Below are 20,210 nucleotides of genomic sequence, written 5' to 3' on the forward strand. Positions count from 1 at the left end.
GTAACATTAATGAAACCTGAAATATAATATATATATAAATTAACCAACAACATTTTGAATAATATATAAAGCATTTGGCATGATTGCATAAATATTAACTTTATATTAAGATATGTGAATGTGAAAAAACTCAAGACAGTAATATTAACTACAAGTTCAATTTCGTAACACAAATTGCGTCCTGTGGGGTGACATGTATGTCAATGTTTGTGAATGGGCAGCTGCAAGGCCAACTACAAGGGTCTTAAAGACTGGCTCCTAACCAGTCAGTACCTCAGTTATTGGAGAGTGCTGTGGAAGTTTAAGGTGACTATTAACCTCTTAATATGTCTTCATATTGCAATGTTTCTGTCACGCAATGCTTAGGTTCATTTTATGGTGTCCTGTGGTGTGACTGCTCTTATAGAAGGAAAAAAAGTTTTTTTTATATAAATGAAAACATATATTAAGATTAAACACAATATCATTATCAAGTTAGCATGAGCTCAGATGTCAGTCATGTATACAAAAGGATTAAAATGGCCATAATGCAGTGAATTTCCTGTGATGCGACTTCATTTTCCTGCGGTGTGACATGCCTATGCAATGTGTTGATGCAGGACACATTTTCCCAAAAATGGCAAAAATTAGGCGAAATTCCACGGACCACTAAGTGCTTTATTTTTTCTATTTTTTTCCAATTTTTTCCATCATTTTTTTTCAGGAATTGGAAAAACTTTTTTTTTTTTGCGTTACGCCATTAAACGTCAACCACCTGTTTACAGCCATGCAGAACTAACCTCAAGTGTTTTGTTATATTTTTGGAAATCGCTGTGTTTAGGTGCAGCATTGCCCCATTGTGTGTGTGTGACAGGAAGGGGTGTAATTCCCAGCATTTATGCCATATGCAGTGCCAGTAGAAACTAGCATAGTTTCAGTGTTAGGGGTGGAGATAGGATCAGCCGCTCCCTTTAACTGGTTCCAAGTGTCTGCTTTAAATGTCTCTAATCCCCTCCGGGCTTGGCTTGCTGCAACAAGATGTGTGACCTGTGTTACAGATGATTTTTTAAATGCAGATTTTTAAAGATGTTGCATAGACCAAATTGCATATGATATAATACATGCAGGGCAGTCAACAGGGGATGGACAAACGGATCAATTGTTCCAGACCCAGGAGGGGCCCAGAATTGGGGGCCATTCAAGAGCATTTTGTCCCGGGCATGGCCAAAGCTGTCGGTGACCCTGAATGTACATTGAGCTATGTGAAGGAAATGTGAGGGCTGGTTGTTATACAAAATAAAAGACTGATAGTGATTTTGCCTTTTTGTTCTCAGCAATCATAGCTTCAGACCTAAACCAAGCTTCCCATCTCAACCAAACTTTGGTTTGTGACATGAGGTATATATGTGATGATGATACAGTACACTGTTCAGTGTATGTATCTTTTGAGCCAACCAGGCTTCAGTAAATGAAACACACTCAGCTGTTTGTATCCACGTCCTTTGTATACTGTTTTGCTTCATGCCATACCTTTATATTTCCATATTTGTGTTTGCTGTATACATAGACAAAAAAACCACACACTGTATTCTTAGAATGCATGTCCTTTTTATTGTCGCAAACACTGAGGGAGGCTCTCAGTGCACAGGACATTTCACAGCAATAGGGATGTGGTGTTGTGTCTGTCTCCCGTCAGACGTGCTTGTTGTTGTCGTGGCCTCCACTGAGACTGGAACAGACGTTTGACTGGTTGGCTCGCAGGGCAGTCAGACCATCTGCCAGGCCTCACAGGCGTTGAGGTGCAGTGGGGGGTGGCTTCTAGTGAAGGTAGGTCGCAGAGGAGTTAGAAGAGGAGGACACCACCTTCCCGTCAACCACCTCCTCTACAACTGTGATGACCTTTGTGGTGGTGGTGGTGGAGGTGGAGGAGGAGGCTGAGGACAGGCCACTGCAGACAGAGGACAGGAAGAGCATATTAATAAAGCTGGCTATTATGACTGCAACAATATCACTATCATTTTTATTTTGTTGTTGTTCAGATTTGTTGTTGTTTGACTTTCTTTATTGTTTCATGTCATGGTCTAACAACTGTTTGGTTGCAGCTGGCATCAGATTTGCTTGACTGGACTGATTGCAGCTAGATTCAGATGTGCTTGCCAGACTGTCTGGACTGCTTGCACCTACCTTAACTTCAGATTCGCTTGACTGTTTGGCTTGCATCTAGACAGTTAGCTTGAGATATGCTATAGCTTGCTTGCTTACCCTCCTACTGCGCTCGAGACGGTCTGGCTGCTGGAGATAACTGCTGCGCCGCCTGCGACCACGCCGCCGTCCATCAGCCTTCTGTACTCTGCGATCTCCATCTCCAGCCTGGTCTTGATGTCCAGGAGCATGGAGTACTCGCCGCCCTGCCTCTCCAGGTCGCCGCGCAGCTGCACCAGCTGGCCCTCCAGGCTGCTCACCTGCATCTGGAAACCGGACAGCATGCCGGAGTAGCGCGACTGCGTCTCGGACAGCGTGGCTTCCAACGACGCTTTCTGCGTGGGACAAAAGAGAGAGACAGAGAGAGAGACAGACAGATAGAGAGAGAGAGAATGGTGGGAAGAAGAGAGATGTGTGGCATTAGACTTGCAGGAGCACTGGTCATTGTTTTGGCTTAATGTGTTAGGCTACGACACGACCCTTGTTATAAGTTTGTTGTTATGAGAATGGCAATGACCAAGACGTAATGTGCTATTAAACAGTCGTTGTAATCTCGTAGTAGCGAAGTTCTATGCTAGTAAAGCTTTTTCAAGGAATAGGGCGATCCACTGGTGCACAGTAGGCCACTTGCTAATATTTGGGGTGAACAAAATGGCCAGCAACATCACAGAGACTGTGTTGATCCAAGGCGATTGAACCATGTTATCGTTTTAACAATTATATTTATGAGTGAAGTGACTGTGTGTTAGGGGTGACGTTAGACTCCACCGAACTATCCATTATTTATCATATGACCATAACTCAGAGCATGACTTTTTCATTTGACACCTGACATTTCACCTCTTGTCACAAAGCAGGTGAGCAGTGCTGGCTGGCATGTTGTTGCATGAAAGGCCCGAGGGCTATTATGTGTTCTGGAGCTGAGACGTGACCGGGGCCACTGACAGATTTGGCTGGGCCCAGGACAAAGTCCTCTGAAAGGGCTCCCCACCCAATATATAGAATGTTATCAGAACCCAATTCTGGGCCCCCCTCTGTGCCTGGGCCCAGGACAACTGTCCCCCTTTGTCCCCACCCCCCTTGTCGGCCTCCCTGGGTGTGACCTCACCATGCTCATGAGCGACTGGAGTTCGATTTCCAGAGACTGCATGGTGCTCTTGACTGTGTTGATCTCTGTCCTGCTGGTCTGCAGAGTTTCTGTGCTGGTGATGACCTCCTTGGATATCGTCTCCGACTAGATGGTAGCAACACAAAAAAGTGGCACACAGCATGCAAGGAAGTACTTTAGAGAACCATTCATTATGTGAACATAAATACAAACTGATGTATTACAGCATAACCGTCAGTGAAAGCGCAGCAAGTGAAAGTTCAGTCTTTCTGAGTGTCTGTGAAATTTATGCTTGCCTGCACAAGTTATGGTTAGGTGTGTGTGTGTGTGTGTGTGTGTGTGTGTGTGTGTGTGTGTGTGTGTGTGTGTGTGTGTGTGTGTGTGTGTGTGTGTGTGTGTGTGTGTGTGTGTGTGTGTGTGTGTGTGTGTGTCTGCGTGTGCGTGTGCGTGTGCGTGTGCGTGTGCATGTGTGTGTTAGCACACACTGAATGTGCTTGTGCATGTTAGCTACCTTGGCCTGGAACCAGCCCTCCAGTTCCCGCGCGTTCTTGGCGGAGACTGCCTCGTAGTGTTCACGGATGTCGGTCATGATCTTGGTCAGGTCCTCCTGAGGTGCGGCGTCCACCTCCACGTGGACCTGTCCGGTCATCTGTGCGCGCAGAGCCAGCAGCTCCTGGTAGAAAATGAAAACAGACAGTCTATTTAATTCTAACTCTCTACAGTTGCCCCTGTGTACCGCAATGGTGACAAAGACAAATCATCTCAAGAGTTAGCTGGAAATCAGTGAGGTGGCTGATGAGACCAAAGCTGCGGGCCATGCTTGGCGTTGGATCTAAAAGAAGCAGTTGATCTAGTCACCAACTTTATAAGATGAAGGTTTCAACTTGTTTGTGACCTAGGGCTTATGCATGACAGGTTTGGCTTAGATATCCAACCGGCATAGCTTTTCTCAGCTGAGAGTGAAACCAAGCTGCTGCATCGTCAGTTTTAGCTGTGGATAATTCAACAGTACATAGTAGGGCCATTCAAGAGGGTTACATTTGACTCGGTACGGTAAGTATTACATTAACAATGCAAAATGCACTGTATATTTTAGTACTTGTTTTCCAACTGGAAGACAACGTGTTGAATTAACACTGTAACATTTGCTGTATTTATTGTCCTTGTCTATTGTAAGATCCTCAAACCAAGATAACATTACACTACTACACTTAGCTGACGCCTTTTATCCAAAGACACTCACAGCTATTTAGGTACAGGGTATTGGAGCCTGGAGGCCTGGAGCAATGTGGGGTTAGGTGCCTTGCTCAAGGGCACTTCAAACAGGGTGGGACTTGAACCCGGCTGCAACCCTCTGATCTAAAGACCAGTGCTCTAACAATTGTGCCATGGCTGCCCCTCAGATACTGTGCCTTATTTCATTCTTTGGTTCCTGTAAAAAGTTAGTCCCACCTCCTCGTGGTTCTTCTTGAGGAACACCAGCTCCTCCTGCAGGCCAGCGATCTGCATGGTGAGGTCGCCCTTGGTGTAGTTCAGCTCGTCCAGTACCCTCTTCAGCCCGGCGATGTCAGCCTCCACTGACTGCCTCATGGTCAGCTCTGTCTCGTATCTTAGTATGGGGAGACACGTTCACATAATGGTTCATGATCTAGTCTTGTGTGCAGTAGCTTTCTGTGCACGAATGCTGACACACTTCAGTTTCCTAATCAGAGTGTTGACATGTATCTGCAGAAACCTTGCAACAGTGTTCAGTACTTTACTTTAGGTCTGAGGAGGGCAAACTCACTTGACTCTGAAGTCATCCATGGCCAGGCTGGCGTTGTCGATGGACAGGTGCACAGAGCCCTTCAGCTGAATGGCACCCTGGATCTGGAAACGAGCCAACATAAAGGTTTTAAAGCCTTGTATAGAAAAACTAGGTTGACAATTGCACAAAACCAGATCTGTAGGTGTTATGCATACTTGCAGGTATCTAATGCAGCTAGCCCTATGAAACATATCTTGTCTGCATATCTTGTTCGCTTGGTTCATGTTCTGTACATGGCATGCACCAAAAAGTAAAGCTATTCATAGGCATTCATTTTAATCATTATTATTATGAAATTCTGTAGGGCACAGATGAGTTTAAGTATCAGTACATGTAGAAGTTATGGGCTGAATCTCAAATCGTGCACTTGTGCACTTCAGTGTCCATGTTTCAGTGTGTATGCCGTATTAGTTACGCACTGAAACATAGTGCCTGAAGTGCACAAGTGCGCCATTTGAGATCCAGCCATGGTGTCAGCATTGAACATGTCTGCCAGTGGATGCTGACCTACACATCTCTGCAGAGGGGCACATTCATCTGTACTCTGCTGCCCTCTGCTGCAAGTGGAGGATATGACAGGCTTGAGGAGCTCACCTTGGCCTGCAGGTCGCCGATGCTGGTCATGAAGACCCCATAGTCGTGGGAAGAAGGGGCGGTCCTGCTCTCCAGGAACATTCTGATCTTCAGCTCCAGATCGGCGTTGGCCTTCTCCAGGATCGACACCTTCATCAGGTAGGAGGACAGACGCTCGTTCAGGTTCTGCATGGTGAACTTCTCGTTTCCAATGACGCCGCCGTCGCCGCCACCACTGATGGCCATGCTGAAGCCGCCGCCACCGGCACCGCCGCCGAACCCAGCTCCGCCGCCGAATCCCCCGCCGAACCCAGCTCCGGCTCCGAGGCTGGAGGCGCTGGAGATGCGCACACCGGAACCGCCCGCGCCGCCGTACACGCTGCCGGCTCTCATGCCCATGCGGGCACCGCCGAAGCCAGCGCCCCCTGCTGACATGGACATGCGGGAGGAGCCCATGGAGAATCCGCCTGAGGAGCGGCTAGCCAGGAGCGTTGCCATGGTGAGGAGGAGACTGACGGTGACTGGCGAGGGTACTCTGACTCCTGCGAGAGAGGGAGAGAACTGAGTGCCGAGCTGGAGTGGAGAGGGGCTTTTTATCCTCGACTCCCTGACGCTCTCGGCACTGCGCTCAGTCACCTGACACCTGCTCACTCTCCCCCCTTCTCCCACCTGCCCATCCCATCCCAGTCCTGGCTCACCTGCATACCTGCATCCCGCCTGACAGCACACAAGCGTGTGATTCTGCCATAAGGCAACCCCACCCCCCCTTCATCATTATGTAAGGTCCCCACAGAGAGCGTTGGCAACAGCACAATGGCCATCAATCACTCAGGTGCAGCTCTCGATACAGTGGAGACGATAGAGGATCATCAAAAGGGAACAGTTAAGACAGATCGGACAGCTGCAGGCTTTGATGAAATGCCCTCGAGGCATCTGTGACTGTCACTTGCTTTAGGTGTTTTGTGTATGAATTACATGCATCAATGTGCCTTTCGTCAAGTCACGACACAACACCTATATGTGCAGGGCCGCTGACAGCTTTGGCTGGGACCGGGACAAAGACAACTGAAAGGGTCGCAAACCCAAACCAAAACATACAATGTAATTAAGATCCAACTCAGGGCCCCCTCTCTCCCTGACCCCTTTGTCCCCCCCCCCTGCCAGCTTCCCTGCCTATGTGGCACACATCTTGTGCTTATAGTACACACAGTACACACTGTGAGAACATTCATCCTGCATTCGCTGAATAGGATCTACCTAACGCCAATGGGTTGAATTCCAACCTAGTCATGTTTGCACAGGCAGCATGCCCCCCGCAATACCCAGCCACCTTTCCAACATGTCAGTTCTTTCCTTTAAAGGTCAAAAGACCGCAGTTATCCCCCCTTTCTTTCCTGGCACTTGCAGTTACATGTTGCTGGTGCTTGTAGTTGCGCCTCTCGTTCACACTGACCTTTAAAATAATCATCACCCCAAGACACAGAATTTGAGGAGGTGTGGTTCCTAACTTGCGGCCCCCTGCAAAATACCCAGTATGACACTGCGATGCTGGTTGAAACCCTACTCGTTATACACAATTATCATCACTGAATATGTTTTTTAATCTGTGCACAGTTAACATAACTCTAAAACATACCTTTCACATGTTTACAGGTTTGGAAATATGCACAGCATTTACAGTCTGATTATCCTTTGCTGGACATGATATCTGAAATCAAAATGATTTTGTGCACATTTACATTATTGCTCTACTTTGCAAACAATATGACAATGGACATGCACGCACACATGCACACACACACGCGCACACACACACACACACACACACACACACACACACACACACACACACACACACACACACACACACACACACACACACACACACACACACACACACACACACACACACACACAAACACACACACAGGAGATTTTTTAATACAGTAATGACTTAATTTCATGGTGATATAATTTAGTGTGGCGTTTGCTTTTGTGCATGTGGGTTTAGGGATGACACAAGGAATACATTTACTGAATGCATCATAGCATCATGACAGCCGTTGCAGAGCTAGAGGCAAGACTCGTTCCTGACTGTGGCCCTCGGAAAAAAAAATTGTGCAAAGGCAGTTGATTACTCTGCTAAACTGCTATAGTAATACAGCACCATAGTTGCGAACTACATAAGCTACTCTGTTGTTTTTAATGCAATTTCCCATTGGCAACTATGCAAGTTGTTGACTGGCTAGCCACTACGCTTTCGAGAATCGCACCCCAGATTTGTAAATATTTGTTTTTGCTTTAGACAGTGATGGCACTGACTTAGCGGACTGAATTGGTGTTTATTCCTATAATCGGGCATTATTACACCACTCAATTATGTAGTCGGATGCCAGGTAAATGTCACACCAATCCTTCTCTGGCCACTAACAATGCCGTTCTTTTGCCACCGCTTGCTGGTGCATGTTTGGAGCCAAGTCTATGGAGAAACCTTATCTTCATGACCTTTACATTTCACCACCTCAAAGACATGGCTCTTAAAGAGTGTGGGATTCGGAAATTACATGTTAAGGACTGTTGAAATCCACAGCAGCCATTTTTTGTCTCTTCACGTGGTTGATCTATGCAAAGAGTTGTGCAAGTGGGGTGCTGAATGTGATGCAAAGTTTTAATTTGTGTCAAGGAAAATAACTTTATTTAATTAACATAATTTATGCATTGCTGTATTTCCAGACAAAGTCTAAGAAGTGAGTGGAAATATTTCTGCATACTATAACTGTGTTATACAGTGCAGTAGCCATATCTTAGCTATGTATATTTTTAAAGAGTGAGAGCAATTTAGCAATCTACCTACTGTTGTAGTTATAGCATGGAGAGCATTATTCTCATGCGTGCATTTGCATAACGTGCCAAGCGCTGTGCAGGTTCAAACACATTGGCTTGGTTTCATGCCTCCAGGGTATCTGGCAATGCTGTGACAAGTCTTGAATGTAGGGCTGAGTTGCAAGTCTTTGGAGTGCTTGTTAAAAAAAATATGTGTCAAGTGTACAATATGCAAAATATGTACAATGGAAACCTGGCAGCTTTTTATTCATTTGTTGCATGACAAACTGAATCAGTCACCCGACTATTTACACCAAAAGATGAATATGCATATGAAAGTTCAGAAAGTCAACTTTTATTTCCTGGTATTTAACCCTTGTGTTGTGGTTAGAACGCAGTATACACCTGTAGTGTTCGCAGGTCTATTTTGACCTGTGATGGAAACTCAGCCATAAAATACCTAAAAAGACTAGCACTCATCAAATATTGTTTTCCATCTCATACCTAACTTAGAATGTATTCATATAAATGGACATACTGTTTCATGTATTCATCTTTTTGGCTTCACAGACCTTTTATCTCACAATAAGCAACCCCTTTTTGACCACCAAAACTATCAAAACCTATATAAATTCACTCAGTATACTTCCTTCAGTGATACAAGTAGTATATGTTATCCATGTCTTACAGCTGATATGGGAGTGCAACTACCCCCCCCCCCCAAAAAAATAAATAAAATAAAATAATAATAATTAAAAAAAAAAAATGATAAGATTAAAAATGATCAACAATAGAGACATCTGTGGTGTTCAGGTCCAAATGGACCCAAAGAGATTTATGTCTTTATACGGTATACTGCAGCCACCACGCCTGGCAGGAGTTGAGTACTGCTCGCTCTGTGTGAGCTAGCATAGCAGTCACTCCCTTCAGACGTCTTTCATTGAGGACAGAGCTGCACGGCATGGACCTTTCAACTTCATTGGGTTTTCATGTGGGCACCCCACTTCACTGCTTTTTCGTCAACAAGCCCACGACACCTCAGTGTGTTTTGAGACAACTTTAGTTGTGATATTGCGCTATATAAATACAGGTTGTATTGTATTGTATAGTACTGTATTGTATTGTATTGTATTGTATTGTATTGTATTGTATTGTATTGTATTGTATTGTATTGTATTGTATTGTATTGTATTGTATTGTATTGTATTGTATTGACAGCAGAATCAGCGTCTTGGAACTGCTACCTCTGTCGATCAGGAACCTACCATGCAACTCTACTCCCTTCCTCTCTGCCCGCCTGGCTTTGCCAACGTTCACTCCGTTTCAGCCACAGCCACCTGGATGACTGCTCTGCTTGCTTGGAAATGCTGTTCACTAGGCTTTTGCAGGTTGGACCTCTAACCCCAAGACTTACAGTAGGATGTAGACAACATGTCAAAGAAATGACTTTAATTATTTTTTTCAGTGTACAAAATGAATATTAAAAATGTGTGTGTGTGTGTGTGTGTGTGTGTGTGTGTGTGTGTGTGTGTGTGTGTGTGTGTGTGTGTGTGTGTGTGTGTGTGTGTGTGTGTGTGTGTGTGTGTGTGCACTGGCGTGCACAGAAATTTTGGGGGGCAGGTCCTGGGGTGATGGTGGGGGGCATGTGGAACTGGCGGCTGCAATAACGGTTCGGTGATTTTTTTTTTTTTTTAAATCACATTTTAATAAACATGCCACAGTACGCTAAACAAAACATTTCAATTTTTTTAAATGATGAATATTATGTTGGAAAGTTAAAAGAATTAGATTACCATGCCTACTGCATAATAGAGTTCTTCAGCGGAAGCGGAAGCATGTAGTAGATTGTAGTCTTTCATGTTAGCATTTAAGGACGTCCTGGTTCCTATCGGCTTCCGGCCTCCATTGGGAATGAATAGGGGTAAATTTCAAATAAGCTCCGAGTGCAAGCACGCGCTTAGCGAACCCCCGCAAACTGTCGAGGGTGTTAAAAATAGGCTGTAGGTATGACATGGTTGATCATTTTGTGTCAAACTTCGACATAAATACGATGTTGCGTCCATATGCTAAACCCGGAAGCTTTTGGCGACTACAGAAGCGGCGCCTGTATCTAACGGCATGTACGTGCGGAAGGTTGTACCCATGGCAACCAAAGGAAAGTATGTAGTTCGGAAGTTTTAATGATCAGAAAGGGGTTAGCAATATTGAATTATAATCGTCATGATTTAACATGTGAATACACCAACATGATGATACGATCCGTTCCACTAATGAGAAAGGGATGCGGGGACACGCTAATGTTCGTTGTTGCCGTGCAACTTATATTTTTGCCAAACCTGAATCTCTATGGCGTTTTGCAATGTAAAAAATCGCCATGGAACCGGTAGTCCAAACGCCGCATACAAGTTGACGTCAACGCTGAAGAGCTCTATTTACCGCATGGACTAAAAAGTGTACTGTCGCTTTAAATGCGTGTCTCCAGCGCAGTGATCAGGAAGCGATTCATTCTAACAGATTCCTTACTTGGAAAACTCTGCATCTCCGGTCATTTTTCCTCCATTAGTACCGATTTTAATTAGTCCATGTGTGTTTTCAAACTGTTAAAACGAATATTAAAGCTTAACTCGCATTTCAAGACGTTGTCAGAAGGATTATTACACGGCCGGGTATTGTGAGTGAAAACTGCTACTTTGGGTCGGAGGTTTTATCCGTGTAGGCTACACTTTTCTGGAGGTGTCAAGCACAATCCTCTATATAGCCTACCTGTTTCCCCCCGAATAAGACATTGCTGTGTGCACCCTGCTTTTATTGCTGTGCTGTGCAGAAGGCTATAAGTGGCAGATTTGCTGGAATTTACGCACAACCTTTTTTTTCTCCCTGGCCGTGACCGCTGTTCTGTTCCATGCCGTCGGTCACAAATGTGATTTGGTGCGTTGCATATTTCATCAGGAGGCCAACGTTTCCCAAACATACATGAATCCTCTTGCTGTTTCCCAAACGTTCTGTTAATCTTTAGACCTGGAACTGTTTGAGCAACTTCTGGATTCATTAGGCTAATATAATGGTTTTTGCAATCATGTTACTCGTGTTAATTGTTGACATAACTTTGGCTACCTCTTCTGCGGTAGATTTGATAGGGCCTAAATGCAAAATTTGCAAAGTCTCATTATGAAAGCCAGGGCTCTCTTTAGATCACTTCCAAAGTCACACGCAACTTTCAACATCATAAATAGGCTATTGACTGTTACCTGGCTGGAGGGGAGAACGGCATGTGGGGCTGCCCGCCACACTGCTGCCTGTGCAACGCGCTTCCGAATCTGTCAGGTCAAGCGCGCTCACGTTGACAAAGACAATGTGTGCTGTTGGAGGGGGCACGAGGCATTTTGGGGCATTATTATCACGCGATTTTAATTGACAATTATGTCTAAATGATGATGGGAACATCGAATACAGCGCTAACCCTACATTTAAGGAATAAAATAATTAAAAATAAAAATAAAAAACGAACTTTCAAAAGGGCACTTTTGTCTGTTAAAGGCAACTTGGTGTTGCCCAAGCAACACCACGTGTCTATCTGTGCACGCCTATGTGTGTTTGTGTGTGCATGCGTGCCCGGACGGGTAAATGTCAGGGCTGACGGGTACATTTCTCAACCCGCCAGTCACTTTGACTGGTAAAAATGGGTAGTGACTGGTAGATTTTAAAATCTAACTGCCACAGTGACTGGTGGGAAAACAATAAGTTCCACCCCTGGTGTGTGCATGCGTATATGCGTGTGTGTGTTACATGCATAAAGCACAGTATGCACTTCTTGCATACAGTGTTGTTGATCTATTCTTATTATATGGGCAGGAATGACACCTGTTTCTCTTGCTCGTATAAATCCCTGGCCTGGTTCCTGTTGCTGAATGTTGACTTTTCAATATTTCTATGATTTTAGTCCGCTAAACACTGGAAGTAACGATTTTGTCAGACACTTATCCCGTCAATCTAATGCAAGGAAATGGGAAATGAACACCTCAATGAACATGAGAAAATCACACAATTCATTTGAATCCACAAAGCTATGGACCTGGTTAACAGCTCATTGGCACATCCGCTCTACGGAAAGTGCAAGACTATGAGTGCATTCCAATATGCACACTCCCATACTCCACTTGTGCTTGTGGCCTCGCCCCACCTCCTGGCACCGCCTCTGTGGAGAAAACAATAACGTTTCCCAGCTGTCAGCCTAGCCACAACAACTTTTGGGGGACTGTTTTTCATTCACTATCCCAATTGCAAATGAGAAAATGACATTATAATTGTGCTTTTGCAAGATAATTATATCCCCGAAACGCGGAGCGTCGGGGATGTAATGGTTTTGCGTGCGCCGCCGCCGCGTCAGCCGCCGCCGCGTCCGCCGCGTCCGCCGCGTCCGCCGCCGCGTAAGGTCTTTCGTGTTAACGCGATAACTTTTGAACGGATGTTTGGATTTGTCCCAGATTTTTTGGGTGAATGCTCTAGGGCAGGTTCATGAACTGATTCGAGTTTGGAGGTCAACACTTTCAAGATGGCTGAATTCAAGATGGCCGAATTTTTGTTTGGTCCATAACTTCTGACCGGGTGGATGGATTTGTCCCAGATTTGGTGTGTGAATGCTCTAGGGTAGGTTCATGAACTGCTTCGAGTTGGGAGGTCAACACTTTCAAGATGGCTGAATTCAAGATGGCCGAATTTTTGTTTGGTCCATAACTTCTGACCGGGTGGATGGATTTGTCCCAGATTTGGTGTGTGAATGCTCTAGGGTAGGTTCATGAACTGATTCGAGTTTGGAAGACAACACTTTCAAAATGGCGGAATTTTCATTTGGCCCATAACTTCTGACTGGGTGGATTGATTTGCCCGGTAACACCTTATTTTAATGGTTCACCATTTCGGTGAATCTACCATATTAGGTACAGTGTAATAACCAATGTAGCAACCCATGTAATACTAGTGTAATACCAGTGTAACAATATGCAATATCAGGTACAGTGTAATAACGAGTGTAACAGTATGCAATACCATGTAATATAGTGTAATATCAGTGTAACAATATGCAATACCATGTAATACCACTTACGCACAAACACATGATGTAAGTAAAAAATTACATTGTATTAAATATTGTTACACTGGTTATTACACTGTACCTAATGTGGTATATCCACTGAACCATTAAAACAGTATTACCATTTGCCCCATTTTTTGCTTCATTTTCACAATAGTCGTTTGGTTTTAAGCCTATGCACGTCATGTCACGTCTGTATGTATCATATACGTTTACGAAATGGTGGACGGGAGTGGTAGGAATGATGGGGGACTGGAAGCGTTGCGTTTCGGGGATATACCTTAAGCAGTCGAAGGCGACTGCACAGGCAGTCTAGTTAATTAATTTTATGTCATCAGTGACATCATCATGAGGTCACAAGCAGGCAAGTGAACAAGGGAGGACAGAAGTCCGTAAATTGGAATTCACCCCAGTTCTGCATGTTTGGGTGCCATCATTGGCAGCCATTATGGATTTTCTAATAATTTTTTAGGACAAAATGACAAATACAAAAATATATACAAACTATGTATAATACAATGCAGAAATGCATCCCCTGACCATGAAAACATATGAGTAGACAGCAGAATTACTGCTGCATCCCCTTCACAACAGGAGATATATGACACATTGTAGTTAAGGGGACTGCCCGGCCGAGACATATATGCACAACAATAGTGTGTGGGTTATCTTACTGATACTTGTTTTTTTACATTTACTCTTTTAGTGGTGCATCATGGTCCAGACCCTGTGTACTATGATGCTGATCAAGTTGAAGCCAGAGAAGGGTTCAGATTTAAATTCAATACAATTTACCAATACGATTTGTGAACATTTTGAAAGAAATTATTTTTTAGTTTTTAAATTAATATTAAAATATTGCACTAATGATTAAAGACAACCTTGAATGTGTTCATGCTTTTTTAGAGAGAGAGAGAGAGAGAGAGAGAGAGAGAGAGAGAGAGAGAGAGAGAGAGAGAGAGAGAGAGAGAGAGAGAGAGAGAGAGCTGGGACGCTGATAAGATGCACTGCCAGAACAGAAGTTACATAACATTATAAATGTACTCTTTAATCATAAATCACACCATGCACATTCCTGATGAAGCTCAGGGGCTTACAAGCCTGGGCAAAGCTGAAAGTCTGTGCCACAGATCTGTCATGGCCCAAACTACCAGGTGGGAACTCACTACTAATTATGCTGTTTGACAAGGTCGTACATGCAGAAGCGGCATGTTTGGTCACTAAACATTTAAATAACTATTTCCATTCTATTGTGTTTATGAGTGTTTTTTTCTATTTGTGATATTTAAAAAGGGAAATGGCCTGTGTACAGTACACTTACACTACATATACTGTACCCAATGTTACTATTAACTGGTAAAATTGTTTTCAAACTGGGTCTGTTACCTTCTGTTGTATTGGGTTTCTTCAGATGAGTAAAAGGCTTGATATAGGCCCAATATCAGAATTAATGATTTATTGTAAAAGCAGGTTTATAAAAAGAAACAAGACACTTAAAGGAGGGAAAGCCTAAAAGCTTGTTCAGAGTCTACATTGAAATGTCAAAGTCTCTCTCCTGGAATAGCAGCAATACTATGCTGTTCTTTTGGTTCCTCATTCTGTCACCCACAACTGAGGCATCAGGAGCCTAAGATACTCCTGCTAAGTTTGTGTGTGTGTGTGCCTGCATGTGTGCGTGTGCATGTGATTGTGTGTGGAAGAGTACAGTATGTCTGGAGGGACTTAAGTGAGAGTGTGTGTAGTAGGCTATGTATGTATATGTGTGTGCAACTGTGTAATGAGATTAGTTATCGACAATACATCAGTCATTGTCAATACATAAAATATCTGTATGGCATGTCCCTCCATGTCATCACAAAACACTCCACTCCACGCCAAAAAACAGAGTCGCCCACTGAAATTTGACCTAATTTAAAGAATTAATTAAGGATACAGAAATACAAGGATGTTTCTTTTGTCATAGAGACTAGACTACCGAACCGAACAGTGCTGTACCGAAAGGTAGATTGACAAGCAACTCTGTTCATGTTTTTACATTATGCTGCCACTACATGTCTCATACACGCTGGGAGAGAATGCGAAAAAACAGGTGTAGAGGCTTGTTTTTTGTGAGACTTTGAGAAAAGTGCTACTTCTTACACTAAAAGTAGCAGTTGAATGTATTTTCCTTTTATATATACTGTGCCAAAAATGTACCGTACCGTGACCCTAAAAACAAGGTATGTACCGAACCGTGATTTTTGTATACCGTTACACCCTTAATAGAGACACTTTCGTGCCACATGTAATCAAATGAATGAATTAAAACACAATATTAATTTATCAGGCTGTTCTTGTCATTGCACCAATCATAAATCACTCTACACAGCAATCAAAGGTTTCAAAGTGCAGGCCGTTCTCAAATGATGATGATTCATGGCAAGTAGGTGTTGTAGCCACCAAGTGGCGCTGTGGGACTATCCAATGCAAACTGCTGAGCTCTTCAAATGAACTGCTCTATTTCTGTTTGCTTGAACTTTGCACAAAAACACCACAGGGTGGCAATGTGGATTAGGCACCGGATGAATATACAGTGTGTCACAAGTGACCCTCACATTTCTGCAGATTTGTAAGTACCGTATATCTTTTCCTGGGACAACATTTAAGAAATTTCACTTTGATGAAAAGTAGCAAGTGTTCAATTTATATAATTCCATTTATTGTTCACTCAAAATAATTCAAAATACAGTCATTAATGTTGAAATGTATGTTGAAATGTATGTTTCCTTTTCGTGATATTCAGCTTCATGACATTGATGCCATTCATGCATCTCTAAACCATGGCAGTCCCATTACTGCTTGATGGTAAGCATGGGCCTCTTTTCTTTGTACTACTCACTTGGTTACAACCGCACATGCTTCACACCATCTAAAACAAATTTGTTTGTCTTGCTGTCATCAGAGGTGGAACGTAACTAAGTATTTTTACTTCGTTACTGTACTTAAGTAGTTTTTTCTGGAATTTGTACTTACTTGAGTAAAAATAAAAATGCAGACTTTTACTTTTACTCAATTACATTTTTTGACAATTACTTGTACTTTCTACTCCTTACATTTCTAGGAGAAGACTTTGTTACTAGTTACATTTATCCTAGGTTTTCCTGTTGTGTTTCGTGGATATTTCAGTAGCCTCAGATGCGGGCAGGGAGGCGGGACCAAGCCCCTCTTCCAAATTGACACCCAGACAGAAAATATACTTTTAAAAACATTAACAGGACTCCATAGTCATGTTCAAATAGAACCGAAAACCGTTGCAGACACTTTTTCCTATTGGATCAAGTAGGTAGACATGGAGAAAGACAGCCATTGCGTGAGTAGGCCTACTTGTACTTTTGTACTGAAAAGTACATTTAAAAGTTAGTACTTAGGACTTTTACTTAAGTACGTTTTTGGGAAACAACTTTTACTTTCACTTGAGTATTTTTTTCGCAGGGTACTTCTACTTTTACTTAAGTACACAACTTCAGTACTTCTTCCACCTCTGCTGTCATCAGATAATTCCACATCGTTCCAGCAATCCTCAGTCTGTTTGTCTCTCATGAGACCAAGGTAAACAAATTTGCTTTAGATGGCACATGTCAAGCATGATGGTAATCAAGAAGTGAGTAGTCTGAAATTGCTAACGAAATTAGAAATGCCATTCTGTTGTTAAAAAAATGAAAATTGGTTTGGGGATTTGTCCATGTTGGTAAGACACAGACACTGAATCTCGGGCTGCATCCGAAACCTGCACTGCCTCCTTACCCTTAGCTACCACTCGGACGGGGCCCTGACCAGTAGCTTCTATGTGGAAAGCCAGCCACCAGTAAGCATGAATCAGATGTACAACAGCACCGTCATTTACATAACATAACATTTGAAAATTTGATGAAAATTGGCACAACTCGATACTCATGCAGATCTACTCTGACGCCTTCATGGTCATATTGAAATAGTTGGACAAAAGTTAATCAGTTCATGTATATCACTACACAAGATTTAGTGAGAATCTGCACACCTGTTATCTCAGAACAACAAACAACAAACACAATCTGTGAGGGCTGATAGGGGCCATAAAATTGCAGGCATTTTGAGTCAAGACCAGCCCACCAGGTAAGTTATGGTGAGATCATGATATTAGGACAGAGATGAACACTGTACAAGGGCAAAACACTTTCACGTAATGTTTGGCCAAAGAGCAGTGAATTTGAGACCCTGCTTTAACATTAATGATGATGTGTCAGTTCCTGCCATTTGCTTTTACTCAGCTCTTTTGCATGAATGTAGCCTACCATCATTTTTTTATTCAATTATACCAAAAAGGTTGCATCATATAATATGTTTAATATCTCTTTTTATGCCCCTGCTCGAGCTCTCAGGTCCACTGATGCCAAGCTGCTAAGGACCCCCACCCCCCCGCAGAAGAAGATCGGCGACGCCGCGTTTGCCTGCTATGCGCCCAAGAGATGGAACGCCCTCCCCATCGAGATCCGATCAGCCACCTCCGTCGACTCCTTTAAGAAGCAGCTGAAGACCCACCTCTTCATCCTTGCCAACTCCTAGCTGCCAAGGCGTCATAGTGTCCCAGCCGCCGCAGCGCCCTTACTACTCGCAATCCAGCCCTGGCAGGGGGCTCCCCTAGGTGGCCGCTGGTCTCTGCCTGAGGTTTCTTCCTGACTACAGGGGGTCTTTTTTCTCAGACCTCACTGAGCTTTTTTTCCCCCTCACAAACTATGAATCAAGCGAAAGGGAGTTTTTCCTCACCCCTGATGCCACCAGGGGCCGCACCTGAGCGCCCAATCTCTGTGTGACTATCTATGACTTATGATAGGCCCAGCCACTATGGACCTTACACATCTAAGAATCCTGGTCCTAACCTACGTTGACCTTATGACTCTACATTCTCTGTCTATCTCTTCTTCCTCTGCCTTCCTGCTTTTTCTGCCTCTCCTCTATACCTCTCCTTTTAAATCTATCTCTAACAATGTTTTTTCCCATTTGTTAAGCACTTTGAGTTACATGCCTTGTATGACACAGTGCTATACAAATACAATTATTATTATTATTATTAATATGTACTACCACAGGTGGGATTGGTAAATGCAGGTCTTGGCAAATGAAGCACCAGGTGTGGGAGGCTATAGGCACCGAGGGAGACCCCAGTGCATAGAGATTGAGTTGAAAAAGTCATTGCTGCTAGCCATTCAAACGGAAGCTACTAGGCAGGGAAAGGTTTGGCTGTTGCTTGTCGTTGTCGTTGTCTTCACAGACTTATGAAGGAAAGCGCAGGACGTAGGCCTAACATTACACAGACAACAAAAGTGAGCTACATAAATTCATCAAAAAAATTAAACCACTCGGCACATCATTTCCAACGACACACAGAGTTCATTCAATGCATGGAATGAAACTATGGGCCTACAAAAAGGGGTCTACATTTCAATAACTCTGGATTGATTTCCACAGAACCCTAGCCTGACAAACCAGACTAAATGTGAGATTGGACATTTAATTTAGTCTGGCCCCGATGAATGATACATCCGAAGATTGTTGATTAGAACAACCTGTTGTCTTTCAAACCGTACCTGTGCCTATAGGCCCCCCATACTCAAATAGCGGCCTAATTCGAGGGCCACATCTATTTGTGGCCCTCGAATAATTTTGAAAAATTAAAACAAAAAAAAAAACAAAAAATTTTTTTTTTTTTTTTGGTCCGATCGCGCTGCCGGCTCTTATTTTGAAATCGCGCCATAGACGCTAGGAAGATGCGTGCCGTGTCTCCGCCCCCTCAATCAGTTTCTCCAGAGAAATTAGAACAGAGGGGAGAAGGCTCAGTCTCATTGGTTCCCATTGTAGCCAGTTAGCTTTGCATGCATTCTGCAGTAACGAGCGTAGGCCAGTCCTTCATGTGGGAAAATGTATGGAATGGAAAGGGGAACCCATGCTAAATACATTGCTACTGCCATTTCCAGTCACAAATATTATCAACAAAACATTCCTGGACTCTATTATGAATTTCTGCTCCATTATTGATTAGCCAGTAGTAGTCAAGGCTGGTCTGTAGGCTTAGCAGTTTCCATGTCATTGGCTATTGCATGAATAACCTGCAGGTGTCCATTGGAACTTTATTTTAAACACTGTGCGGTTTTAGGTTCAGAGGTGACATCCATTACTGTAGGTTCAGAGACAGCATATGGCGAAGGTCACAAACATGTTCTACAGAACACAGAGAATCTTGTCAACCAAAAAAATGGATATATCTGGAGATCCAAATAGGGCACCTTAAAGGGTATGCCACTATTTTGGGCCTTAATACAGTTAAAATCGTTGGCCAGGGTTTATAAAGGTGGTAAAGTGTCTTATTTTTCATGTAAGCCGTTGTCTTGCTTTAAGACAAGTTAAAAGAGGGAATATGTCGCTAAGCTAGTGAAAGTCAATGCATCCGAGTAGCATGCTACAATGCTACATGGATCCATTGACTTTCACTAGCTTAGCGACATATTCCCTCTTTTAACTTGCCTTACAGCAAGACAACGATTAACATTAAAAATAAGACACTTTACCACCTTTATAAACCCCAGCCAACGATTTTAACTGTATTATGCCCC

At 43.4% G+C, this 20,210-nt stretch overlaps 1 protein-coding gene across 1 annotated transcript; it reads right to left on the reverse strand.

Annotated features, from left to right (window-relative positions):
• Nucleotides 1-1,567: 1,567 nt before the first annotated feature.
• Nucleotides 1,568-11,951, reverse strand: LOC134468253 (keratin, type I cytoskeletal 13-like). The gene is made up of 8 exons (XM_063222199.1): nt 11,741-11,951; nt 5,691-6,211; nt 5,076-5,158; nt 4,742-4,898; nt 3,801-3,962; nt 3,290-3,415; nt 2,242-2,516; nt 1,568-1,927 (listed from the first exon to the last, which is right to left on the reverse strand). The coding sequence occupies exons 1-8, from the start codon at nt 11,934-11,936 to the stop codon at nt 1,798-1,800; spliced, it is 1,650 nt and encodes a 549-aa protein (XP_063078269.1). The 5' UTR covers nt 11,937-11,951; the 3' UTR covers nt 1,568-1,797.
• Nucleotides 11,952-20,210: the final 8,259 nt, after the last annotated feature.

This window comes from Engraulis encrasicolus, chromosome 2, assembly GCF_034702125.1.
Source record: "Engraulis encrasicolus isolate BLACKSEA-1 chromosome 2, IST_EnEncr_1.0, whole genome shotgun sequence".
Lineage (NCBI taxonomy): Eukaryota > Metazoa > Chordata > Actinopteri > Clupeiformes > Engraulidae > Engraulis > Engraulis encrasicolus.

Excerpts from the sequence above, each read along its gene's own strand:
- LOC134468253 (XM_063222199.1), bottom strand. The coding sequence starts at position 11,936 with ATGTTCCCATCATCATTTAGACATAATTGTCAATTAAAATCGCGTGAT. Across the intron at positions 6,212-11,740 it reads CCGTTCTCCCCTCCAGCCAG|GAGTCAGAGTACCCTCGCCA; the intron begins GTAACAGTCAAT and ends CCTCTCTCGCAG. Across the intron at positions 1,928-2,241 it reads GTCTCGAGCGCAGTAGGAGG|TGGCCTGTCCTCAGCCTCCT; the intron begins GTAAGCAAGCAA and ends CTCTGTCTGCAG.